Here is a 20,843-nt window from a genome sequence, read left to right as displayed (position 1 = left end):
TTTTATCTTCCTGAATCACGTTACACACCACCCTTGATTTGTAGCTGCTGAAACGCAACTCTATGTTGCTCTCTGTGACTCTTTCTCTCCAACTGTGATACCTCTTGCTTCTGCATATCTTCACGGAAATGGTTTGCAGCCGTGGGCTCCCTTCTCCATTTTTCTTTTCAAGCTCTTCCACTCCATAGAAACTTTTCCCTTGAACGTGAGCTGCTCCCCCATGATGCTTCCTATTTTAGGTGGTGGCTGGACCGTGATGAGCTGGATGGAAATGGATGAGCTTGCTTGTGGATCTTGTTGCTGCAGCAGGAACGTGATGGGCAACTGTGAGCTCCCTTCAATTCTTCTCAAAGTCAGCCTCCTTCTCTCCCAAGCTACTGGTTTGCTCAACATCTTCCAGCCAAATGGATGCAGAAAACCGTGAGCTTCTTTGTTTCAATGTGGTGGCTGCTCCAAACTGGACCGTGAAGCTTCTTCCAGCAAGGCCGAGACACCCTCTTTTATTCCAAAGTGCTGGATTGCAAACCAAGAGAGATCTTCTTGCTGGACCGTTTGCTTGAAGTCAAACCCGTGTGGATGTGTATTGTTTCAAAGGCAATTGTGAAATGAGTGATGGGCATTTTTTTCCAACAAAACCGTGAGCTAGAAATGTGTTACAACACTTCATTTACCGAAAATCCAAAAGCTTCTTTGCATGTGGGCCACGTGTTATCTCCTTTGCAATTTTTTATGTGCTTCTTTTTCAATAATATTCAAGCTTGCTCTCAACCTTTCAAAACCGTGAATTTGCTTCCATGTGGTCCCCTTCTCTTTTCCTATGTTGTCTCTTGGAAATGCTAAAAGGAATGAAAGAGCCGTAACTCTTCAACAAATTCAGATTTTCATGTGATGGCTCCTTCTTTTGTCCTTTGCTAAATTAAATTAATTTGTAGATGGCCTTTCCATAAGTGGTGGCTCCCACTTTTATTCTAACAGTATAGTTTGCTAAATGCTTGCATGGGCCATGTAACTTCTTCCTTCAAAGCCGTGAATTCATTTCTAATGTGGCCCCCTTCCATTCATGTGTCATACTTTTCTTGAGAACAATATTCCTTTCTCTTAGTGGCGGCCCCCATGTGTTGCCTAGCCAAATGCTTGTCAAAACCGTATTCTTCACCATGATTTCCATTGGCAAATTTTATTGAATGCAAAAGACAAAAGATAAAGGGGCCTTTGAGCCATTATGCCGTGATACTTGTAGAAGAAAGGAATGAAAATGTGCTTCCTCCGTCATTTTATTTGCCAATTGCTTCCAGCAACAAAACCAAAACTCAGCTTCATGAACCAAATATCGTAGCTTCTTCCAATTAATACAGTGTATAAATAAATATTGTTCCAAATGTCCTAAAATATATTCAGAATTTTTCCTACACTCAGTAATGTAAATAATTAGTTTTAGACAATTCAAATTAATCAAAATAAGAATTTCCGATCAAATTAAGCACAAATAGTAAAAATGGGAAAATACTGGACTTTTAAGTGTAATTCCCTGATTAATTCTAGTACAATAAACTAAGTGAAGTGAAGAAAATAATGATTCATCAGGGGAGCTAATCTTTTTATGCCTTATGTTAATTATTGTTTGACTATTTATGTATTGAATTATTGTGTATGTTTATTCATGCTTAAATTTTTGTATTAATATTGTTATATAAAACTATGTTGTTATTTTGAATCTGTGAATAAGAAATTTGTTAAAAACTAGTTGAGGAACACTTTGGCTAAGGAAAGACTTGGTACTTAAGTTGTCCATTGTGACGCACCTCTCTTTCCTGGAAGTCTACTCGACAAGCTTTTAACTTAAATCTTATTGAACAGATTATGTACTGTTAAACTATTGTGCAATATATCTCGTTGGAATGAATTCATGTTATTGTGGTAGATACAAAATTATGAATTTTAATTGTGATGATTGTAATTTATTATAATAGATTTGAATTTATGCGTCTGAACATGATATGAGTATTATGGGGAGAGATGTGAGCATTGTATGAGTCTCGTGGAGAGATTCTGTAATGATGTGGTAATTGTGTATATGTTGATGTTGAGGGTCCTGTAGTTGGAGGTTATCCTGATACTCTAATAATCATCCAGTCTCAAGTAGAGAGGGATGAATTATGTGGTGAGATGAGCAGGAGGTCCTGGTCTATGTGCCGGTTTTGGACATAGTGTTGAGGATTTACCTTGTGAATGGTATGGAGTAGTTTGGAAGTATATTTGTAAGAAAAAGTAGAAGTCATCACAAGTGCATAACCTCCTGTGACCGCTCATCAACGTATCATCCGGATGAGTGTCTATTAGGTATTGTGGTGTTTATTGGGTATTGTGAGACGAGTGTCTAATAAGAATTGTGGTATGATGGTATGAGGGTGTGTGACATAATTATTATATGATGTTAGTATCAAAGCAATTATGCATGTTTTATAAATGAATTGTTGCATATTAGCTCACCCTACTTGTTTGTGTTTGGGTATGTACGATGATCGTATAATTCGTTATACGGGAGTAGATGAGGGAGTGTCGTCTAATCCAGTACAAGTGAAGATGGAGGAGGAAGGATAGTAAAGAAAAACTCGGGTTATCTTTAAGTTGAAATCTGAGTTTAAAATATGTAATTAATGTGAAATATTTTATATTTCCAAATGAATGACTGTAGAAATGTTACAGTTTCCATATTATTTATGTAATATCAAGTGTGAGATATTGAGATGTTACATTAATGGTATCAGAGCGGTTCGTCCTTATGACGACCTAAGAGTTGTGGATTTATCCTACAAACTCATATTATGAATCATAATGACAATAATTCTCTGTGTGAACAGAGAAATGACTCGCACACAACCCAACGGTGAATCCTCTAATGTGCCTAGCTTGGTAAGAGATTTGGAGACTATCACATCTGCTCTTCAACAACAGGGCGCTGCTTTAGTGCAACAGCACGAAACTGCTCTACAACAATTAGAAGCGACTAGGCTAAGTTCTGAAGCCAGTCAAAGAGAACATGTGGAAGCCTTAAGGTAACTATCTGCGAATGGCACGTCTGTAGAAGCTCAAAGGATTCAGGAATGGACCTTAGAAAACTTTCTACAACACCGTCCTCCTACTTTTAATGGGAGAACAAGTCCGGATGAGGCTGATTTATGGATAAGGAATATGGAAAAGATTTTTGATGCGAAAAATTGTTCATCAGAAACTAGGTTGGCATATTCCGAGTATCAGCTGTTCGGAGAAGCAATACACTGGTGGGACAACATGAAGCTAGTATTACAGGAAGGTAGTGAGATTATTACCTGGGAAGTTTCTAAGAATAAATTTTACGCTGAGTACTTTCCGGACAGTGTAAGACATGCAAAAGAGGTGGAATTCTTGCAGCTCGTGCAAGGTGACAAGTCGGTGGCTGAGTATGCAGACAAATTCAAACAGTTGGGACGTTTCTACACCCAACCATCAAATGAAGAATGGAGGTGTAGAAAATTTAAAAATGGATTGAGAGCAGACATACAACTAGCCGTGAACCCTTTAGCTATTAAAGAGTTTTCTGCTTTAGTTGAACATGCCAAAGTTGCGCAAAGGTTAAGGAGGGAGATGGAAGTTCAGTAGAAGTTACAAAGGGTGGGAGGACCATCTGGGTCACGAGTTGGACAACATGTAAGGAATCGACCTTATGACAGACCACAGCCTCAGAGGAATCCTCATCAACAACAACACCAACAGAGAATAATCCGATGTTTCGTCTACGGAGGACCTCATCTGAAGAGCGTTTGTCCACAAGTTAATTTGCGCAACAAATGTTTTCTTTGCGGAGCTGAAGGACATTTTGCTAGAGATTGTCCCTCTAACAGAAGAGGAACTGTTAGCAAAATGATGAAGATGAAGTTTTGATGATATCTAAATCAAGTCAAGAACAACCAAGACTCATGAAGAATGATTTTTGAAGACTTGTAACTTTTGTGATAACTGTATGAACATAGGAAATTAGTGATTTTATGTATGCATTCAAAAGTGATGTAAAAATGTACCAAGAAGCAAAAACTGTGCAGTGCTAATCGATTAACAGGGATCAGTAATCGATTATTCTAGAGAGCAATGGAAAAGCTCTGCACTGCATGCTAATCGATTAACAAGGGCTGTTAATCGATTAGCACTAATCGATTAGCATGGGCTGTTAATCGATTAGCAAGGTGTCCGTTTGAAAAACTAGTCGTTTTTAGAGCCGTTGGACTATCCATTGGAGCGTTAATCGATTAACCACTTAAGATAATCGATTAACACAGTCAGAAAGGCTGAAAACGAAAAATGGAAGAGCCTTTGGATGAGTCTATAAATAGACTCTCATTTCCTCTCAAGGTCATGAACTACAACTCTTCCCTTGTGCTCAAATACTCAGAAACTCTTGAGAATTGTGTGCTCTTGCTCAGCTAAGGAAACTCTGTCTGTAGAGTTGGTGAAATACTGCTACGGTGATAGAGGAATAGTTGGTTCATCCTTGGTGTGTCTAAGGAAGTGTTCGGAAGAGGAAGTCATCCTTCGTGAAGTATTCGGAGGAAGTGTTTCATCCTTTGTGAAGATTCAAAGGAGGTGTTGTTTCATCTCTTGTGGCATCAAGAGAGGTGTTTTCTAAACTCTTACAAATTGTATCTGTGTGATTGTAGTTTGTAATTGTTTTGTGATTAGTGAAGTGTTTATCTTGTTTTGAGATAAGCGACTGGACGTAGGATTGGTAAGATCCGAACCAGGATAAAATCATCTGTGCAAATTTCTCTCAACCTTACTCTATTTTATTGTCTTTATTATTTGCTAAGTAAGTTTAATTGAGTATAAATTTTTAAGGCACACGTTTTTAGTAAGAACCAATTCACCCCCCCTCTTGGTTTGTTATTCCACGTTAACCATTCCGTTGCAGCCGCTCTGACAATTGGTATCAGAGCTCTCTTTGATAGTCATTCAAATGGCAGGATCACATCAAACCTTTGCAGAGGGTGCTTCTATCAATAGACCACCACTATTCACAGGTGAAAATTACGCATTTTGGAAGGTCAGAATGCAAATTTTTATGGAATCTATTGATATAGATATTTGGGATGCTGTTGCATTTGGTCCTTTTGTTCCAACTAACAATATGCAGGAACCAAAGCCCCGTGACCAATGGACTATTGAAGATAAGAAAAAATTTTGTAATGATGTAAAAGCTTGCAATATTATTTCATCTACTTTAACTATTGACGAGTTTTACAGGATTTCTATTTGTAAAACTGCACAAGAAATGTGGGAAGTTCTTAGAGTAACCCACGAAGGTACAGACGATGTTAAGAGAGCTAGAAAGAATACCTTAATCCAGGAATACGAAATGTTCAGGATGAAGCAAGGGGAAACAATCGTAGATGTTCAGAAATGCTTCACCAACATCGTAAACCATCTTATTGGACTAGGTAAGTCTTTCGATACTGATGAGCTTAATATAAAAATTTTGAAATCTTTAGACAGGTCTTGGCAACCAAAAGTGACTGCAATTTCTGAGTCACAAAATCTCAACACAATGACCATGGCGGCATTATTTGGAAAGTTGAGAGAGCATGAACTTGACCTCGGAAGACTAGATGAAGAAGAAGCAAAAACTAAGAAAAAGACTCTAGCCTTCAAATCTGAGGTAGAAAAGAGCAAAAGCAAAATGGAAGATGAAGACTCAGAAGAAGACGAAAATTTGAGTCTACTAATCAAGAGGTTCAACAGGTTCATGAAATCAAAAGGCAAAGGGAGATTCAAAAACGAAAAGAGAGAAAATCAAGGATCTTCCTCAAACTATAGATGCTATGGTTGCGGAGAAAAGGGACATTTAAAAGCAGACTGCCCAAATCAAAAGAAGGGTGAAGAAAAGAAAGAAAAGAAATTCTTCAAGAAAAAGAGAGCATACATCGCATGGAACGATCACAACGAATCAATTTCTGACTCGAGCAGTTCTGATGAAGAAGCAAACATATGTCTAATGGCGGATGACGACACTGCTGGAAGCCAAGTAAGTACATCTAACGATTCAGATAATTCTAGTCAATATGATAGTGAAACTGAATTGCATGATACTTATGCTGCTTTATTGGTAGAATCCGAAAAAGTAGATATAGCTCATAAGAAATTGAAAAAGGAATTCAAAGAGTTAAAATTAAATTTTGAAAACATTCTTGAAGAAAATGAAAATTTGAAGTTTACTTCTGAAAATTTGTCTAAAATAAATGATAATTTGAAAACTGAATTTACAAATTTGTCTGAAGAAAACAGAAGTTTGAAAAATAAATTTTTATATCAAGCAGAAGAAATCAGAAATTTAAAAAGTAAAGTTTTATATTATGAAAAAGAAAAATATATTGCTAATAATGAATGTGAATCTTGCATAAAATTCAAATATTTTTCTGAAAATGCAACCACTGGAGAATGTAGTAAAATTTCTGAAAATAGAACTGCTAATAAATTTGTTCCTAAAAATAAATATAGAACTCGCAGAACATGGGTAGAAAAAGGAACTATTAACAGGAACACAAATGTTGCATCATGCTTTTATTGTATGAAAAAGGGTCATACATCTAACAAATGTAAAATTAAGCATTATGGTGTTCCAAGTGGTAGATATGCTTGGGTTGTAAAATGATTTTAATCTTTTTAATCTAACCCAAAGGACCCATACAAAGTAGTTGGGTACCTAAATAGCTTGTTCTTTTTATGTTGTAGGAATTATCAAAACCAAGGAAGTATATGTGGTGTCTTGACAGTGGATGTTCAAAACACATGACCGGAGATAAAAAGAAATTTACAAGCTCCCGGAAAAAAGGAACGAGGCTTTGTCACCTATGGTGACAACAACAAAGGAAAAATCCTTGGAATAGGAGATATTGGAAGTGAAGATACCTTGATGATCAAAGACGTGCTATATGTGGAAGGATTAAAGCACAACTTAATTAGCATTAGTCAATTATGCGATAAAGGATTCAAGGTAACCTTCGAACAAAATTCTTGCACTATTTATAAAAATGATTCTTCTGAAATTGCTTTGAAAGGAATTAGGCATAACAATATTTATTTGATTGATTTAGAAAATGCATCAAATAGGAATATTTCATGTTTAGTAGTAAAAGAAGAAAATCCATGGTTATGGCATAAAAGAGCTGCACATATTCATATGCAACAATTGAATAAACTCATTTCTAAAGACTTAGTAATTGGTCTACCAAAACTAAAATATGTGAAAGATAAATTGTGTGATGCATGTCTAAAGGGAAAACAAGTGAAATCATCTTTTCATTCGAAAAATGTTGTTTCTAGTTTAAAACCCTTAGAAATTTTGCACATGGATTTATTTGGTCCCTCTAGGATAAAAAGTTTTGGAGGAAATTATTATGCTTTAGTTATTGTAGATGATTATTCAAGATATACTTGGACTTTCTTTCTTACTCTTAAAAGTGAAGCTTTCAAAGAATTTAAAAAGTTTGCAAATTTAGTTCAAAATGAAAAGGATTTGAAAATAAAGGCTATTAGAAGTGACCATGGAGGTGAATTTCAAAATGAATCTTTTGAAACTTTTTGTGGAGAATATGGCATTTCTCATAATTTTTATGCACCTAGAACTCCTCAACAAAAATGGAGTTGTAGAAAGAAACAATAGATCCTTAGAGGAACTTGCTAGAACTATGTTAAATGAATATAGTGTTCCTAAACAATTTTGGGCTGATGCTGTGAGTACTGCATGTTATGTATTAAATAGAATGCTTATTAGGCCAATTTTGAAATGTACTCCTTATGAACTTTTTAAAGGTAGAAAACCAAATGTTTCACATTTAAGAATTTTTGGATGCAAATGTTTTGTCTTAAATAATGGAAAATAAAATTTAGGAAAATTTGATTCCAAAGCCGATGAAGCTATTTTTCTAGGATATTCTCTAACTAGCAAAGCTTATAGAGTTTTTAATCGGAAAACACTTGAAATAGAAGAATCTGTGCATGTTGTCTTTGATGAAATTGTGGACCTTGAGGTAAAACCTCTTGAGTCAGATGAATCAGATGCAGGTGAAAATGAAGACTTGCAAAAGACAACCAATGAAGAGAAAATGAATAATCCTCAAGATGATGAAGATATAAACAAAATATGGCAACAACCTAGAGGATTATCATTGGACAACATCATTGGCGACATATCAAAAGGGGTAAATACTAGAAGAAATTTAGTTAATTTTTGTATGAATGTAGCTTTTATGTCGCAGATTGAACCTAAGAACATTAAGGAAGCTCTTCAAGATGAACAATGGTGTATAGCAATGCAAGAAGAACTCAACCAGTTTGAAAGAAATCAAGTTTGGGAATTGATTCCTAGAGAAGATACTCATCAAGTAATTGGAACAAAATGGGTATTCAGAAACAAACTGGATGAAGATGGAAACATCACCAAGAATAAAGCTAGGCTTATGGCTCAAGGATATAGTCAAGAAGGTATAGATTATGATGAGACATATGCTCCAGTTGCCAGGTTAGAGGCAATACGCCTACTTCTTGCTTATGCATCTATAATGAAATTTAAATTATTTCAAATGGATGTTAAAAGTGCATTTCTAAATGGTTTTATAAAAGAAGATGTGTATGTTGAACAACCACCCGGTTTTGAAGATTTTAAATTTCCAAATCACATCTATAAGTTAAAGAAAGCACTTTATGGTTTAAAACAAGCACCTAGATCTTGATATGAAAGACTTAGCAATTTTCTTTTAGAAAAAGATTTTAATAGAGGAAAAGTTGATTCCACTTTGTTTATTAAAAGAGTCGGAAAACATATTTTGATTATTCAAGTATATGTTGATGATATTATTTTTGGATCAACTAATAAATCTCTTTGTGAGGAATTTGCTAAGACTATGTAGGGTGAATTTGAAATGTCTATGATGGGAGAATTAACATTCTTCCTCGGTCTTCAAATTAAGCAAATGAAAGAAGGTACGTTCATTTCTCAAACTAAGTATTGTAAAGAAATTCTTAAGAAGTTTGAAATGGACAAGGCAAAGGAAGCATCTACACCTATGGGAACCTCTTGCTATCTTGACAAAGATGAGTCAGGTAAAGAGGTAAATCAAACTAAATATAGATGCATGATAGGTTCTTTGTTATACCTTACTGCTAGTAGACCGGATATTATGCAGAGTGTTTGTGTGTGTGCTAGGTATCAATCTAGTCCTAGAGAATCCCTTACAGCAGTTAAAAGAATATTGAAATATCTTAAGGGAACTGCATCATTTGGTTTATGGTATCCATCAGGAACGGAACCTAGTCTTGTAGGTTTTTCCGATGTAGATTATGGAGGTTGTAAGATAGATAGAAAAAGCACTAGTGGAACATGTCATCTTCTAGGTAGTTCCTTAGTTTCTTGGAACTCTAAGAAACAAGCCTGTGTAGCCTTATCAACCACTGAGGCTAAATATATTGCTGCTGGAAATTGTTGTGCGCAAATTTTATGGATGAAACAGCAATTAGAAGATTATGACATTCATTTAGATCATATTCCGCTTAAGTGTGATAATACAAGTGCAATAAATCTTACAAAGAATCCCATAATGCATTCTAGAACCAAGCACATTGAGATTAGGCATCACTTTCTTAGATATCATGTGCAAAAAGGAGATTGTGAAATAGAATATATTGATACACAACATCAATTAGCTGATATATTCACCAAAGCATTGCCTAAGGATAGATTCTATGAGCTTAGAAGAGATTTAGGAATATTGAAAACATCTTAAAAATTGGAAATAGGTAAATTCTGATGGTTTTCGGAAATCAGCGTCAGTTAATCGATTAGTCAGTGCCACTAATCGATTAGCGCTAATCGATTAGCACGTCCTGTTAATCGATTAGCAAGTGTTACAGACAGTAAATACAGCAAATTCTATGATTTTTGTAGTGATGTGTGCTATATATTTAACTTCTTTGTATGCTTGCCTCTTTAAATTCAATAAAATATGTTGTTTTTCCTTAATATTTCTATGCATATGTCCTTTTATTAAGGGGGAGTATAATTTCTAATAAGTTTAGGGGGAGCAATTATACATCACTTTTTAATAATGATCAAAAAGGGGGAGAAATAAAATATTTAAAGCCTTAAACTTATTTCTAAGTTCACTAACAATTGTTTCTTCCTTAAGTTGTGTTTTAAATACAGATTATTATCAAAAGCTTTAAACATCAAGAAGGTTTTGATCATCATCAAAAAGGGGGAGATTGTTAGCAAAATGATGACGATGAAGTTTTGATGATATCTAAATCAAGTCAAGAACAACCAAGACTCATGAAGAATGATTTTTGAAGACTTGTAACTTTTGTAATAACTGTATGAACATAGGAAATTAGTAATTTTATGTATGCATTCAAAAGTGATGTAAAAATGTACCAAGAAGCAAAAACTATGCAGTGCTAATCGATTAACAGGGATCAGTAATCGATTATTCCAGAGAGCAATGGAAAAGCTCTGCACTGCATGCTAATCGATTAACAAGGGCTGTTAATCGATTAGCGCTAATCGATTAGCATGGGCTGTTAATCGATTAGCAAGGTGTCCGTTTGAAAAACTAGCCATTTTTAGAGCCGTTGGACTATCCATTGAAGCGTTAATCGATTAACCACTTAAGATAATCGATTAACACAGTCAGAAAGGCTGAAAACGAAAAATGGAAGAGCCTTTGGATGAGGCTATAAATTGACTCTCATTTCCTCTCAAGGTCATGAACTACAACTTTTCCCTTGTGCTCAAATACTCAGAAACTCTTGAGAATTGTGTGCTCTTGCTCAGCTAAGGAAACTCTGTCTGTAGAGTTGGTGAAATACTGCTACGGTGATAGAGGAATAACTGGTTCATCCTTGGTGTGTCTGAGGAAGTGTTCGGAAGAGGAAGTCATCCTTCGTGAAGTATTCGGAGGAAGTGTTTCATCCTTTGTGAAGATTCAAAGGAGGTGTTGTTTCATCTCTTGTGGCATCAAGAGAGGTGTTTTCTAAACTCTTACAAATTGTATCTGTGTGATTGTAGTTTGTAATTGTTTTGTGATTAGTGAAGTGTTTATCTTGTTTTGAGATAAGCGACTGGACGTAGGATTGGTAAGATCCGAACCAGGATAAAATCATCTGTGCAAATTTCTCTCAACCTTACTCTATTTTATTGTCTTTATTATTTGCTAAGTAAGTTTAATTGAGTATAAATTTTTAAGGCACACGTTTTTAGTAAGAACCAATTCACCCCCCCTCTTGGTTTGTTATTCCACGTTAACCATTCCGTTGCAGCCGCTCTGACAATTGGTATCAGAGCTCTCTTTGATAGTCATTCAAATGGCAGGATCACATCAAACCTTTGCAGAGGGTGCTTCTATCAATAGACCACCACTATTCACAGGTGAAAATTACGCATTTTGGAAGGTCAGAATGCAAATTTTTATGGAATCTATTGATATAGATATTTGGGATGCTGTTGCATTTGGTCCTTTTGTTCCAACTAACAATATGCAGGAACCAAAGCCCCGTGACCAATGGACTATTGAAGATAAGAAAAAATTTTGTAATGATGTAAAAGCTTGCAATATTATTTCATCTGCTTTAACTGTTGACGAGTTTTACAAGATTTCTGTTTGTAAAACTGCACAAGAAATGTGGGAAGTTTTGAAACTCTTATTCAAGAGTTGAACCTACCCGTAAAAGAGCTACAGTATGATCTTATAGTATCTACACCAGCCTCTAAATTGATAAAAACATCGAGGATGTGTCCTCAATGTCCAATCATTGTAGAAGAACGTAGGTTCAAAGTACATCTTATATCTTTACCTCTACAAGGTTTAGATGTAATCTTAGGAATGGATTGGTTATCTACCAATCATATCCTTATAGACTCTAACAAGAAGGAGTTGATTTTCCCTGATCCTGAAGAAGCGGAGTTGTTGTCATTACAACAAGTTTTGAAGGAAACGAAAGAAGGATCTCTGTGTTTCATTATCTTGACTCATGTGGAAATTGAGAAAAATGAACAAAATCTTGATATTTCCATAGTTAATGAGTTTAGTGATGTATTCCCAGAAGAAATACCAAGATTTCCACCTCAACGAGAAGTAGAATTTTCCATCGATTTAATACCTAAAGCTGGACTCGTATCGATATCTCCATATCGAATGGCCCCAGTAGAGTTGGTAGAGCTGAAGAAGCAAATTGAAGAGCTATTGGAAAAATAATTCATCCGACCAAGCGTATCACCATGGGGGGCACCGATACTGCTGGTGAAGAAGAAAGATGGTAGCTCTAGATTGTGTGTCGACTACAGGCAGTTGAACAAGCTAACCATCAAGAACAAGTATTATTTGCCTAGGATTGATGATTTGATGGATTAGTTGCATGGAGCTCAAGTATTTTCAAAGATAGATCTAAGGTCTGGATATCATCAAATTTTGGTTAAAGCTGAAGATATACAGAAGACTGCTTTTAGATCAAGATACGGGCATTACGAGTATGTAGTTATACCATTCGGGGTAACTAATGCTCCAGCTTTGTTCATGGATTACTTGAACAGAGTCTTTCAACCCTTCTTAGATAAGTTTGTTGTAGTCTTTATAGATGACATACTTATTTATTCCAAAAGTCGAGAAGAACATGAGGGGCATCTAAGAATTGTGCTTGAGATCTTGAGAGAAAAGAAACTATATGCAAAGTTGTCAAAGTGTGAATTCTGGATACAGAAGGTGCAATTCTTGGGACATGTTATATCAGCTCAAGGCATAGCAATGGATCCAACCAAGGTGGAAGCAGTGCTACGGTGGGAGAGACCAAAGACTACGACGGAAATACGAAGCTTTATGGGTTTAGCTGGATATTATAGAAAATTTATTGAAGGTTTTTCTAAAATAGTAGCGCCTTTAACACAGTTAACTCGCAAAGATCAACCGTTTGTTTGGACAGATAAGTGTGAGAAAAGCTTCCTGGAATTGAAGCACAGGTTGACAAGTGCACCAATATTGATTATCCCAAATCCAAGTAAGTCTTTTGAAATTTACTGTGATGCTTCACACCAGGGGTTAGGATGTGTGCTCATGCAAGAAAGGAAGGTAGTGGCTTATGCTTCAACACAATTAAAGGTTCATGAGAAGAACTATCCTACTCATGATCTAGAACTGGCAGTAGTGGTATTTTCTCTGAAGATTTGGCGACACTATCTTTATGGTGTTCAATTCCAAGTATTCAGCGATCACAAAAGTTTGAAGTACTTATTTGACCAAAAAGAGCTAAATATGAGGCAAAGGTGGTGGATGGAGTTTTTAAAGGATTATGACTTCGAACTTTTGTACCATCCGGGAAAGGCGAATGTAGTAGCTGATGCTTTGAGTAGGAAGATGGTACATGTTTCTCATATGATGATCAAAGAATTGGAATTGGTGGAGAAATTCAGAGATCTGAAGCTACAGATGGAGTATGAAGTAGATTTCATTAGATGTAGTAGTTTGACTATATCTAGCGACTTTTTAAGTTTAATCAAGGAGAAACAATTGGTGGATGTTGAGACCTCGGCAAGCATACCGAATCATACAAGTAATAAACCGGTAAGTCCGGAAATCGATTTCTCAAGAGATTTGTTTTGATTCACAAATTGATTAAAGTTTACTAATTTAGTGAAATTTTGTAACAAAATTAAGATTTACATGCAGATGAAATTAAAGTGGTAAAAGAGTCGAATTAAAGTTCACTGGGGTTGGAATTCAAGTTCATCACTCCGGTAATCTTCTACTAACACAATTCCTCAAAATTAAGCATCGACATTCTAGGCGCATGCAGTCCCTGATCCCTCAGATGACAGTTCATAATCACTCAAACTAAATTACTAATCCCTTAGCTAATTCAGTTATCAGATTTGCCTTAAACACAATGTCACAGATGACTAAAAATTCCCTCCTATGTCTAGGACTTGAAATCCTTTAGCAGTTCTATCCTAGGTCCGCGGTCTCATACATTTCCCAACGATTTAACCGTTCAAATAGCTTAGATTCCCATCATAGGCATGAGTAATAAGGATAAAACACATAATTCAAACAAGTTCATGCATTAATAGAGAAATTACATAGAAGTTCAGAAATTTACTCTCAACCCCAGTGAAATGGAGTTTTAGCTACACATATACATCATAGAAGAGAGAAATGATGGATTAGATGGTGGAAATTGGTGGTTTTCCACCATGGAAGCACTTGGAGCAACTGCTGCAGCGTCTCCCCTGGTCTCCTCTCCGTCAGAACTCTCCTACAAATTCTGGATCTGGTTTTCTTAAAAAGAAGGTCCAATAATTGAGTCACGGGATTCCTTCTGGGGCGAACGTCCAATTTTCTGGACGAGCGTCCAATATGCTGGGCAAACGTCCAATTTTCTGGATGAGCGTCTCGAGCGTCCTCTACTGGACGAGCGTCCTCTACTGGACGAGTGTCCTCTGCTGCGCGCTGGACGAGCGTCCTCTCTTGGCGACAAGCGTCTGGACGAGCGTCCTCTGCCAGCTGGGCGAGCGTTCTCCGCTGAGGGTCCACTTGCTGGCCTACTCTGCGTGCTGGACGAGCGTCCTCTGCGCTCTGTTCGATGGTCGTTCGTTCTCTGGTCAACGATCGTCCGCTCGCTATGAAACGAGTGTGCACTCGCTATGTAACGAGCGTGCGCTCGCTATGTGACGAGCGTCCGCTCACTTGGCGACGAGCGTCCGCACATCCTTCTAAGTCGCGCCCGGCGCCCCTTTTTCTCACGCCCAGACGCGAACCTCTCTGTAAAATCGCGCCCGGCGCCCTTTGTCTCACGCCCGGGCGTGAAACTCTCGGCAGAACAGCTCCACTGAGTCTTTGATAGTATCCAATCCTTATTTTACTTCAAAATAAACAAACAAAAGCATAAAAAAACATTTAAACAGTCAAAATTATACTTATACCAACAATTGTATACTTTTCATGAAAATTAACACTAAAACTTACTCAAAAGCACAACAATTTAAGCAACAAAAACAAGTAAAGTTTACACCTTTCAAACTCCCCCAAACTTATATATTTTCATGTCCTCATGAAAATAAACAAAGACAATAGAAAAACGAACCCAACAAAGCAGTTAGTATTCCATCACATAATCTCTGTCACAAAAGTAAGGATTGTACCTACACCTCCAAATATTCAGATCACATGTCATGACTTCTATATTACAAATTCTTGAATCCAAAATGATAAGACAACCAGAAAAAGAATAAAACCATAATGCTCAATCTGTGTTTATCTCAACCTGCAAGTGTTTACAACTCCAATTCATACTCAGATTGTCATCAACTACTTCATCAACTTTTGCAAGTCATCTCATAAACAATTCACACATTCTGATTTAAATCAACAGGACTTTCTCAGGTTATAACTTGGCTTGGCTAGAAGGAACATGGTTTTACAAGGAAACAAAACAACACTAAAGAAGAGGAGAACAAGAACAAAGCAACATTGAAACTTTATTCATCAACTACCTCTTCATTCATCACATAACACATTTTCTGAATTTTTCTCTAACTTTGATACTTTATCATATTTACATGATACAATACATTTTTTTTATCAGTTTAAGATTCAACTGATTATGATTTCCCCCAAACTTAATTTCTACCTATCTCTTGACAAATATGTTTCTTGTTCTCTTCTTCTAGAGTGTTGGATAAGGTAGATTGTTCTTTAATAAGCTGAGGGTTCACAAAAATAAATATAAAGCTCAAACAGGATAACAAAGGATGAATATTCACATATGGATAGTCATCTGGCCAAGAAGTTAATTTCAACAACAAACAATTGCCTTTCTCATTTCTAAACCAGAATGCATCTATATTAATAAGAATTATGCAAAAGCCGAATTCATAGCAATAACAACTTCTCACTTGCTCTCAAAGCTTTCTCAGTACACTCAGATATTCAACTTCTGGGTCACCATCAATCAGATTCAAGAATAAATCATATATGATCATAACACAAGTTCTAAAACTCAGATTTTGCAATAACAATCCCAAAATCATGCCAGTTATCATGGATAGAATTCAAAACTCAAATTCAAAATTCAAACACACATTTCACAATCAAATCATTGCAGAAACATAATTCAATCCACACAACCAAACAAATTCATATTCAATCCACACAACCAAAAGAACTAAAAACATAAATAGATAGAGTTAGAAAGCTGGGTTGCCTCCTAGTAAGCGCTTGTTTAACGTCTTTAGCTTGACACTAAGAAGCTCTCTATGGTTGAGCCAATGGTTTGGAATCGTCTGGCAAAGCATCTAGACTTTGTATGCATTCATCAATTAATTTCTCTTCATCTGCAAGTGAAAAGTCACAGGCATCAACAAGAGTTCTTTCAAGAGGTGATTATATGTGCATCGTCTTCTGTGCCATCATACAGACTTCCTCAAGTTCATCAGTTTGAAAGCATGTATCTTCATCATTTGGGTGAGACATTGCTTCAAAAACATTAAAATTTACTTCTTCATCCTCAACTCTCAATTTAAGCTTTCCATCATCAACATCAATCAATACTCGAGCAGTCTTCATGAATGGCCTTCCCAAAATCAAAGGAATTCCTTTATCCTCTTCCATTTCCATGACAACAAAATCCATTGGAAATAAGAATTTATCTACCTTTACCAGAATATCTTCTACTACTCCATGCGGATATTTGATTGATCTGTCTGCCAATTGTAGAGTCATGCGTGTGGGCTTCAACTCAAATTCTCCAATCTTCTTAAACATTGACAGAGGCATAAGATTGATGCTGGCTCCAAGATCAATTAACGCCTTCCCAATAGCCAGTTTACCAATGATGCATGGAATTGTAAAACTGCCTGGATCTTTAAACTTTGGTGGAAGCAACTTCTGAATGATAGCACTGCATTGGCCCTGTACTTCTATAGTTTCTTCCTCAATATACTTTTTCTTCTTCGTGAGCACATCTTTCATGAATTTTGAATAAGTAGGTATTTGTTTCAGTGCTTTTGAGAAGGGCATCTTGATTTCCAACTTCTTGAAAATATCAATGAAACTCCTGAACTGTTTTTCCTTCTCGTTTCTAGAGAAAACCTTTGGATATGGAAGAGGTTTCTCATACATCTGTTCTTTCTTTTTCTCTCCCTCTCTCGCTTTTTCACTTTCTCTATCCTCTTTCTCTTCTTCTTCATCTCCCTGTTTACTCATCTCATATTTTTCTTCACTCACTTTTTTCTCAATCTCTCTTTCTTTCATAATTCTTCCTAACCTTGGAGTAATAAGATTGCAGTCTTCCTTTGGATTTACTTCAGTGTTTGCCCCAAAGTCCTTCTCTGGTTTTTCTTCCAACTTTTTAGCTAATTGACCCACCTGAATCTCCAAATTCCTAAGTGAGGCTTCTTTACTCTTATGGTTGGAAATTGATACCTGCATAAACTGCTGAAGAGTTTCTTCCAATTTTGAAGTTCTTTCTGTCAGAGAAGGTTGTTGCTAAAAGTTCTGTGGAGGTGGTATGTTGAAAGGAGCAGCTTGTCCCATACTCGGATGAGGTCTCCATGCTTGATTAAAACTTTGACCTTGATTTCCCATATAATTTACTTCTTCATGAGACATGCTTTGCACTACACATTGACCATTATTATGATTTCCTCCGCACAATTGACAACTCTGAACCATCTGATGTTGAAATTGAGAAACATTCTGCAGTTCTTTAGGTAGCTGAGATAACTTCTTCATTAATGTCTCAAGTTGCTAAGTCATAATCTTGTTCTGAGCTAGTAAAGCATCTTGAGATTGCAATTGAAGAACACCTTTTTGTTGAAATTGGGCTCTTTTAATCTGAACTTCATTGTCATTTGCAGCCATATTTTCAATCAGATCATGTGCTTCTTCAGGCGTCTTCCATCTGATACTACCTCCAGCTGATGCATCTAACATTAACTTTGTTTGGGATTTCAGCCCTCCAAGAAACAGATTTAACAGTGTAGGCTCATCAAATCCATGAGTAGGGGTTTTTCTCAGTAGGCCTTTGAATCTATCCCATGCTTGACCTAGAGTTTCATCAGCATCCTGTTGAAAAGAAGAGATCTCCTGCTTTCCCTTATTGATTTTGGACTGAGGGAAGAACTTATTCAGAAATTTTGCAACTACATCATCCCAGACTGTCAAACTATTCTCTGGAAAGGAATTCAACCACATTTTTGCATTACCAGCCAATGAGAATGGAAATAAGCTGAGTCGGATTGCTTCATCTGGAACCTGATGAATCCTCACTGTATTACAGATCTCCATGAAAGTAGCCAAGTGAGTGTATGGATTCTCGTGGGATAATCCATGAAATTGATTATTCTGCACCAGATGAATAAGAGCTGGCTTCATCTCCATGTTAGCAGCATTCACCACTGGTCTTGCAATACTGTTGAAGTGCAGAGGTCCTGAGAAAGTATTATAATCTGCAAGAGTACGTCTTCCTTGCCCAGAACCTTCTCCAGTGCGATTATCTTCCATTTCTTCTTTTTCTTGCCCTGATGAAAAGTTAAGACTTTCTTCAGAAATAGCAGAGGCTTCTCTAGATTCTCTACTTTTTCTTCTCCTTCTGTTGTTGTTCCTTCGAGCAGTTCTTTCAATTTCCGGATCAAAAAGTGGATTTTCAACCTGTTCTCTGCTTCTCATACAAAACACAAACTAAAAAGAAACAATCCAAAAAGACACAATTTCTACAGATAATAACATATATGCACAAAAGTTCAAATAAGATCACAATAAACACTTAAAAAAAATAGCTAAAATCAACCAAACCAGATAAACAACAAACAATCAACAAAAACAAAAACAAATCCCCAGCAACGACGCCAAAAACTTGTTGAGACCTCGGCAAGCGTACCGAATCGTACAAGTAATAAACCGGTAAGTCCAGAAATCGTTTTCCCAAGAGATTTGTTTTGATTCACAGATTGATTAAAGTTTACTAATTTAGCGATTAATAAACATATTTTTTATAACACAATTAAGATTGACATACAGATGAAATTAAAGTGGTAAAAACAGTTGAATTAAAGTTCACTCGGGTTGAAATTCAAGTTCATCACTCCGGCAATCTTCTACTAACACAGTTCCTCATAATTAAGCATCGACATTCTAGGCGCATGCAGCCCCTGATCCCTCAGATGACAGTTCATAATCACTCAAACTAAATTACTAATCCCTTAGCTAATTCAGTTATCAAATTTGCCTTAAACACAATGTCACAGATGACTAAAAATTCCCTCCTATGTCTAGGACTCGAAATCCTTTAGCAGTTCTATCCTAGGTCCGCGGTCTCATACATTTCCCAATGATTTAACCGTTCAAATAGCTCAGATTCCCATCAAAAGCATGAATAATAAGGATAGAACACATAATTCAAACAAGTTCATGCATTAATAGAAAAATTACATAGAAGTTCAGAAATTTACTCTCAACCCCAGTGAAATGGAGTTTTAGCTACACATATACATCATAGAAGAGAGAAATTATGGATTGGATGGTGGAAATTGGTGATTTTCCACCATGGAAGCCCTTGGAGCAGCTGCTGCAGCGTCTCCCCTGGTCTCCTCTCCGTCCAGATCTGCTTCTCCCAGCCTCTGAATCAGTTTTTAAAGAGAAGGGTTCAATAATTGAGTTAAGGGGCAATTTTCTGGACGAGCGTCCAATTTTCTGGACGAGCGTCCAATTTCGGGACGAGCGTCCACTTTCTGGACAAGCGTGTACGAGCGTCCTCTGCTGGACGAGCGCCCTCTCTTGGTGACAAGCGTCTGGACGAGCGTCCTCTACCAACTGGGCGAGCGTTCTCCGTTGAGCGTCCACTTGCTGGACGAGCCTACTCTGCATGCTGGACGAGCGTCCTCTGCGCTCTGTTCAATGGTCGTTCGTTCTCAGTCAACGAGCATACGCTCGCTATGAAACGAGCGTGCGCTCGCTATGTGACGAGCGTTCGCTCGCTATGTGACGAGCGTCCGCTCACTATGTGACGAGCGTCCGCTCATTTGGCGACGAGCGTCCGCGCATCCTTCTAAGTCGCGCCCGGCGCCCCTTTTCTTGCGCCCGGGTGCGAACCTCTCTATAAATTCGCGCCCGGGAGCCCTTTTTCTCGCGCCCGGGCGTGAAACTCTCTGTAAAATCGCGCCCGGCGCCCTTTTTCTCACACCCGGGCGTGAAACTCTCGGCAGAACTGCGCCCATGAGCGTGGTCCAAGTCTTTGATGGTATCCAATCCTTATTTTTCATCAAAATAAACAACAAAAGCATCAAAAAACATTTAAACAGTCAAAATTATACTTATATCAACAATTATATACTTTTCATGAGAATTAACACTAAAACTTACTCAAAAGCACAACAAATTAAGCAACAAAAATAAGTAAAGTTTACACCTATCACTCACATCCACACGGATGATCATTGCATAGACAGGACGGACGTACAATGACGATAGACAACGCAAAGAAAACGAAAGGGTAAGTATTAATCTCTTTGGCAAGTGCACCAAATCGTTCAAGTAATAAATCGTGGTAAGACCAGGTATCGTTTTCCCAAGAGACTCGTAATACTAGAAAATTGTGCGATTAACAACTCATCTAGACTCAAGAACAACTCATCATTTAAGAATATGTGCAAAAAGATAAATTCACAAGTAATTACAAGGTTGGACTTTGGTATTGAAGGCACTTGGAAATGGAAAAGACTAGAAATGGTATGAAATGACATTGTTAAGGTTAGTTTTCACCAATGCACTCTTATG

At 37.0% G+C, this 20,843-nt stretch overlaps 2 protein-coding genes and 1 non-coding gene across 3 annotated transcripts; all 3 read left to right on the top strand.

Annotated features, from left to right (window-relative positions):
* Window positions 1-271: 271 nt before the first annotated feature.
* On the top strand, window positions 272-3,639 carry LOC108339123 (uncharacterized). The gene is made up of 3 exons (XM_017576269.2): window positions 272-420; window positions 2,862-3,056; window positions 3,156-3,639. Exons 1-3 carry the CDS (start codon window positions 272-274, stop codon window positions 3,637-3,639), a joined length of 828 nt encoding a protein of 275 aa, XP_017431758.2.
* An 8,171-nt stretch (window positions 3,640-11,810) lies between these two features.
* On the top strand, window positions 11,811-12,275 carry LOC128196608 (uncharacterized). Its single transcript, XM_052878088.1, has one exon. The coding sequence runs from the start codon at window positions 11,811-11,813 to the stop codon at window positions 12,273-12,275; it is 465 nt and encodes a 154-aa protein (XP_052734048.1).
* Window positions 12,276-18,060: 5,785 nt separating this feature from the next.
* Window positions 18,061-18,163, top strand: LOC128196837 (small nucleolar RNA R71). The gene has a single exon (XR_008249243.1). It is a non-coding gene; the product is annotated as a small nucleolar RNA R71 (small nucleolar RNA).
* The last annotated feature ends 2,680 nt before the right edge of the window (window positions 18,164-20,843 follow it).

Source organism: Vigna angularis, chromosome 5 (genome assembly GCF_016808095.1).
Source record: "Vigna angularis cultivar LongXiaoDou No.4 chromosome 5, ASM1680809v1, whole genome shotgun sequence".
NCBI classification, from domain to species: Eukaryota; Viridiplantae; Streptophyta; class Magnoliopsida; order Fabales; family Fabaceae; genus Vigna; species Vigna angularis.
Note: the sequence above shows the minus strand (reverse complement) of the source record. Positions and strands in the feature narration are given on the sequence as shown.

What these genes read in the sequence shown, in the direction of transcription:
- LOC128196608 (XM_052878088.1), top strand. Translation starts at nt 11,811, where the DNA reads ATGTGTCCTCAATGTCCAATCATTGTAGAAGAACGTAGGTTCAAAGTA.
- LOC108339123 (XM_017576269.2), top strand. Translation starts at nt 272, where the DNA reads ATGGATGAGCTTGCTTGTGGATCTTGTTGCTGCAGCAGGAACGTGATG. An exon ending in CCAAATGGATGCAGAAAACC is followed by an intron (nt 421 to 2,861) that starts GTGAGCTTCTTT and finishes CTGTGTGAACAG; the next exon opens with AGAAATGACTCGCACACAAC. An exon ending in GAACATGTGGAAGCCTTAAG is followed by an intron (nt 3,057 to 3,155) that starts GTAACTATCTGC and finishes TTTTAATGGGAG; the next exon opens with AACAAGTCCGGATGAGGCTG.